This window comes from Myotis brandtii, unplaced genomic scaffold (genome assembly GCF_000412655.1).
Source record: "Myotis brandtii unplaced genomic scaffold, ASM41265v1 scaffold601, whole genome shotgun sequence".
In the NCBI taxonomy this organism is placed as follows: domain Eukaryota; kingdom Metazoa; phylum Chordata; class Mammalia; order Chiroptera; family Vespertilionidae; genus Myotis; species Myotis brandtii.
In genome coordinates, this window is record NW_005370276.1 from 693,418 (window position 1) to 699,464 (window position 6,047).

The window sequence follows — 6,047 nt, forward strand, 5'->3', positions numbered from 1 at the left end:
GATTCATCACAGTAGCAACATGACAGTTATGAAGTAGCAACGAAAATAATTTTATGGTTGGGTCACAGCATGAGGAACTGTATTGAAAGGGCCAGAAGGTTGAGAACCACTGGTCCAGAGGGAAAGAGAAACAGGAGCCCGCCACGCCCCTCCCTGATGTTCCCAGGGCCGGCTGTACCCGTTTCCCCCGGGGTCCAGCCGGACGTGAAGGGTCCGGCAACACCCAGCGGCCACCCACCAGGCTGTGCCCTTCACACCCTCAGCTTTGCACGTTCTGCCTCTACAAGGCTGGCGTCTTCCAGGCGCTTCCTCCACCCGCTCTGCCTGGTCCTTGGAGAGTCAGCAAAATCCGCTCCCCGACCGCTCTGCCCATGGCCCCGCGGCCTCTGGCCTTTCTTGGGCGCCCCGGCCCTGTGGTCCCATGCGCCCCGGCCGTGAACACCCTCGTCACCTGCAGCGGGACTCTCTCTTGGCAGATGTCTGAGCTTCACCAGAGCAGAGATTGAGGCTCTTTGTTTTTTTAACTCTGAGGACTCAAGCTGTGGACTCATGAATGTGGGCTCATTCATTGAAAACCCCACTCCAGCCCAGCCAGCGTGGCTCAGGGAATGAGCGTGAGATCACAGTCCGATTCCTGATCACAGCACGCGCCCAAGCTGCGGGCTCCGTCACCAGCAGGGCGTGCAGGAAGCAGCTGATCAATGTTTCTCTTTCATCACTGATGTTCCTCTCCTCCCTCCCTCCCATCTGTGAGACACTGGCCATATCACTCCCCTTCTCTGATCTTCAATGACTTCATCTGCAAAGGGGTTCTTCTTCTGAAGACCAAAGGTTGCCTTTGGCCCTAGACGGTTTGGCTCAGTGGGTAGAGCGTCAGCCTGCGGACCTCTCTCTCCTCCCTCCCTCCCATCTGTGAGACACTGGCCATATCACTCCCCTTCTCTGATCTTCAATGACTTCATCTGCAAAGGGGTTCTTCTTCTGAAGACCAAAGGTTGCCTTTGGCCCTAGACGGTTTGGCTCAGTGGGTAGAGCGTCAGCCTGCGGACTGAGGGGTCCCGGGTTCGATTCTGGTCAAGGGCACATGCCTGAGTTGCGGGCTCGATCCCCAGGAGGTGGCGTGCAGGAGGCAGCCCATCAACGATTCTCTCTCATCATTGATGTTTCTATCTCTCTCTCCCTCTTCCTTCCTTTCTGTATTAAGATAGATAGATAGATAGATAGATAGATAGATAGATAGATAGATAGATAGATTTTTAAAGATTGCCTTTGTTTCATGGTACCGAGCATGCATTCCCTTGCCCTTTTTTAGGGGGGGTCGCTCATGTCCAACAGTTTTCCACACGTCGAGGCACTAGGATTGTTGATTGTAAACTAGTAACGGCGATCACTATTCATTGGCACGTCTCCCATGCCAGGCCGTCTGTAGACACTCTCAGCCACACGGGGCTATAGGTACAGGTGAGGAACTGACAGCAAGGCAAGGGGACATCACGGGCTCTCGGTCCTGTCACATGGATTGTCCTGATATCGTGTCCTTTCCCACCTGTAGTGGACACGGCTGGTGGCCAGCCCAGGTCCCCTTACCAGTTCTGTTCATCCAGCCCCCAGCTGCTGTGAGCTCTGTGCATGAAGGATGCCTTTTTCTTCTTCTGTATATACAGTATTTGTGGTGTTTTGACATCTGGGGCTTTGTTGACAGTGGAGGGCCTGCCCCCCACCGGGCCAGCCACTTCCTGGAAATAACAAAGAACCCGCCTGTGCACAGGCCTTTGCTATGCAAACCTAGCAACCCACAGCCTGGACTCCCAGCCACTTCCCAGGACACTGTTCTCTGCCTGATTGCCCCAGGGCCAGGCTCCGGACACCTGGAGACCCAAGAGTCTGCTGAAATCACTCGCACTAGCCAACCTCACGCCGGCTCACCTGCCTCATCTGTTCCTTTTTAAAAAATATATCTTTATTAATTTCAGAGAGGAAGGGAGAGGGAGAGATAGAAACATCAATGATGGGAGAGAATCATTGATCAGCTGCCTCCTGCATGCCCCCTACTGGGGATCGAGCCCACAACCCGGGCATGTGCCCTTGAGTGGAATCGAACCCGGGACCCTTCAGTCTGAGCCAAACCAGCTAGGGCTCTGCCTCAGTTGTTCCTTCTTGAGGAAACCACAATACAGTGGGGCCTTGACTTATGAGTTTAATTCGTTCCGAGACCGAGCTCGTTAAGGAGCTCGTTAACTCAAATTACTCTATCAACTCAATGCAAAAAATCTGCCAAGAGACAGCTGGTATCACAAAAAACTCGTTAGTCGGGACACTCGTAAGTCAAGGCCCCACTGTAAATGCTCTTCCCCGCTCTCCCTCTGCCTCCTGGCTGACACTGGGGCTTCCCCATGGGGCCCTGCATGGCTTGGAAAATTCCCTTCTTTGTCCTTGTTGTTAATCCTCACCCAAGGATATTTTTCCATTGACTTTGAGAGAAAGTGGAAGGGAGGAGGGGAGACACAGAGAGAAACATCAATGTGAGAGAGACACATCCATTGGTTGCCACCTGCATGCTCCCAACCAGGGTTGGGGACCGAATCTGAAACTGAGGTATGTGCCCTTGACCGGGAATCGAACCCAGGACCCTTCAGTCCGCAGGCGGACGCTCTATCCACTGAGCCAAACCAGCTAGGGAGGCATATTCCCTTCTTTTGGGAACTGAGAATAACAAACTCTCTTTTCAATGGCAATCGGATCCTGATCTGTTGACTTTGTCAAACCTGAATAATAGTAATATCTACATTTTAAAACTCTGCTGCTAACCAATTACCCTGTGACCTTCTTCCCAGGATCAGCTGTGGGGTCAAAGTGCTTGAGAGTTTGTGTCCCAGCCTCCTCTCAGGAACCGTAGCCCAGGACTAACTAGAGGGGTGTAATAGCAAGTCTCCAAACACGGCCTCAATGACTGTGCCACCACCACCCCGACATTAACACGTTTTAGTAGCCCCCTCCCATATTCCGCCTGGATTGGCCTGACTTGCATTAACCAATAGAAAATGGTGCCCGGCTGGTGTGACATATGAACCAGGAAGTCACGGTTCAATTCCTGGTCAGGGCACATGCCCAGGCTCAATCCCTAGTGTGGGGCATGCAGGAAGCAGCCGCCCAATGATTCTCTCTCATCATTGATGTTTCTCTCTCTCTCTCCCTCGGCCTTTCTCTCTGAAATCAATAAAAATCTATTTTTTAAAAAAGAAAATGGTGCCCTGACCGGTTTGGCTCAGTGGATAGAGCGTCGGCCTGCGGACTCAAGGGTCCCGGGTTCGATTCTGGTCAAGGGCATGTACCTTGGTTGCGGGCACATCCCCAGTGGGGAGTGTGCAGGAGGCAGCTGATTGATGTTTCTCTCTCATCGATGTTTCTGACTCTCTATCCCTCTCCCTTCCTCTCTGTAAGAAATCAATAAAATATATTAAAAAAAAAAAGAAAATGGTGAAAGTTCTGCTTCCTCCCCTAGAAATGCTCACTTTGGGGAGCCCTGAGCTACCATGTAAGGAGTCCCTGCCTCTGTTGGGGAGGCCACGTGGAGAGGGAGAGGGCGGAGACTACGCAGAGAGTGAGAGAAATGCAGACGCCCACAGCCCAGGCGAGTCCAGCCCAGTAGCCGTCCCTGCTAAGGCGCGGGCATGTCTGCGAGCAGCATCGTGGATTTTGCAGCTGGTTGGGCCCTAAGATGACTGCAGCCCTAGTTGACATCAGACGGTGCTGAAGAACTGCCTTGCTGAGCCCAGTCCACCCCTGGAATTGTGAGCAATCATAGTTATTATTTTAAGATTCTACGTTTGGGGTAGTTTGTTATTCAGGGATAAAAACCCAAACTGGGATCTCCCTTTGCCTTAAAGGCCCGGTTCCCTTTGCCTCAAGGTGGAACGACCCTGCACCTTTAAAAAAAAAAATGGCCCTAATCGGTTTGGTTCAGTGGATAGAGCGTCGGCCTGCGAACTGAAAGGTCCCAGGTTCGATTCCGGTCAAGGGCATGTACCTTGGTTGTGGGCACATCCCCAGTGGGGAGTGTGCAGGAGGCAGCTGATTGATGTTTCTCTCTCATCGATGTTTCTGACTCTCTATCCCTCTCCCTTCCTCTCTGTAAGAAATCAATAAAATATATTAAAAAAAAAAAGAAAATGGTGATTTTATTGATTAGAGCGAGAGGAAGGGAGAGAAGTAGAAAAATCGATGAGAGAGAAACATCATCAATCAGCTGCCTCCTGCATGCACCCCTACTGGGGAGGGAGCCCGAAAACCGGGCATGTGCCCCGACCGGGAATCAAACCGGTGACCTTTTGGTTCCTGGGTCGACACTCAGCCGCTGAGCTGCACCAGCGGGGCCTGACCTTGCAACTTAATTCATCCTCCGGGATTGGGCCGAGATGGGGACTTCACCTGACATCATCATCCTGTTGGTCTTCTCCCCCTCGCTGTCCTGTCTCACCCATTCCTTTTTGGTTTCTCCTGGGAGCACCTCTTTAAGAAATCGTGGACACAGGAGTGTTGCCTCAGGCTCTGCTCAGAATCTGACCTGGGACACGCCTTCTGATGTTCTCATCTCCAAACAGAAGCCAAGGGTCTAGCTCCCTAGCCGCCCTCCCCACTCCTCCCTCCCCCTCTCTGCACCCCAAGAGCATAGAGCACCCTCCAGGTGCCCCAGCCACAGGTAGCCACGCAGTTGGCGGGATGAGAAGAAGACATCGGAGAGGTGTCTGCGGGAAGCAGCAAGCAGCTTGTTTGCCCGGCCAGCAGCAAATGAGGCTCCCGCCCCCAGCACACAGCCCTGGAGGCGAGCCTAGGAGGTCGGGCAGGGACAGTCAGGTGGTTGGCGTGTCCGGCAGCAGTTTAGGGCCCAGGTGAGATGAGAGTTGCTTCTGATTCTGGGTCTGTGGTGGGAGGGGCTCTCCCAGTTGTTCCAACCCCTCCCTCAGGGAGTCTGTCTCTGTGACTCCCCGTCCCTACCAGTTCTCCGTCCCTTGGAACCCCAGAATCCATCACCATGGACCCTCCAGCAGGTCCCACAGCCGGGGGCCACCGGAGTCCGATAAATCAGCAGAGAAGATGCTGGGGGCCGGGGGACCGCAGCCCAGCGGAGGACCCCCGCTCAGAGCTTCCAGCCAGTCCAAGGAGTCCGTGGGGCCCCTGGGAGAGGCGGATGGGGAGTTTGTGGAGGACGGGAGCGAGGAAGAGAAGACAGAGGAGAGGCCTTCAGAGTCTGGGGAAGGGGACAGCACGTCGAAGGAGCCAGGGAAGTCCAGGGGGATAGGGGGCAGCAGGTCTGCGGGGGAAGAAATGGAGGGTGAGCTTAGGAAGTCGGGGGTCCGGCCCCCAGTCCCCTAGGGGTTTCCCCCGTTCCCAGGAGTCCAGAACCTCAGCCCCCTTTGCCCCAAAATCTAGGAGTTCGGCTTTTACCAGCAGGCTCGTCCTGACCCTCCAGGATGTCATCGATGCCCCGGTTCGGAAGCAACTGCGGACGGACAGGCAGAAGCGGAGTGAACCTGGGACTCTGGCCCGAATCCCGACCGGAGACCACCTGCCCACTGCCTCTCACCTGCGCCCTCCGGATCGCTTCCTGCAGCTCCTGCTCCAGAGTCGGGGCTGCTGCGGCTGGTGCTGCAGCTGGAGCTGCGGAAGGGGTCGGTTCTGCAGCCGGAGCCGGAGCCGGAGCCGGAGCCGGAGCGGGAGCGGGAGCCGGAGCGGGCACGTGGGTTCCCACGGTACGAGAAAGAGGCGGCGGGGGAGATGCTGGGCTGGGCTTGGCCTAAGAACCCAGAGGAGGATGGGCCTATAAGCCACGCCCACTCGCGCGACCCCGCCCACTCCTACCCCGAGGCTCCACCCCCTGGCCCTGGCCCGGCCCTTCCCTCCTGACCCTGACCACGCCCCTTATTCTCATTGGCTTCTCTTCCCCCCCATTTCCTCCTAACCACGCCCCGCGCTTCGCCGGCAATTCCCATCTCCACCTCCCGCCCGGCCGCTGCGTCTTCTCCTCATTGGCCCACACGCGCATAGCC

General features: G+C 55.4%; 1 protein-coding gene across 1 annotated transcript in view; it reads right to left on the minus strand.

Annotated features, from left to right (window-relative positions):
- Positions 1–4,275: 4,275 nt before the first annotated feature.
- The window catches only part of MAMSTR (MEF2 activating motif and SAP domain containing transcriptional regulator), a 6,319-nt gene continuing 4,547 nt past the window's right edge, over positions 4,276–6,047 (minus strand). Inside the window, exons 7-9 of the mRNA XM_014550528.1 lie at positions 5,585–5,794; positions 5,446–5,500; positions 4,276–5,311 (exon numbers count right to left, since the gene is read on the minus strand). Of these exons, the coding sequence (XP_014406014.1) occupies positions 5,028–5,311; positions 5,446–5,500; positions 5,585–5,794 (549 nt within the window). The 3' untranslated portion in view covers positions 4,276–5,027. The remainder of the gene's footprint in view (positions 5,312–5,445; positions 5,501–5,584; positions 5,795–6,047) is intronic.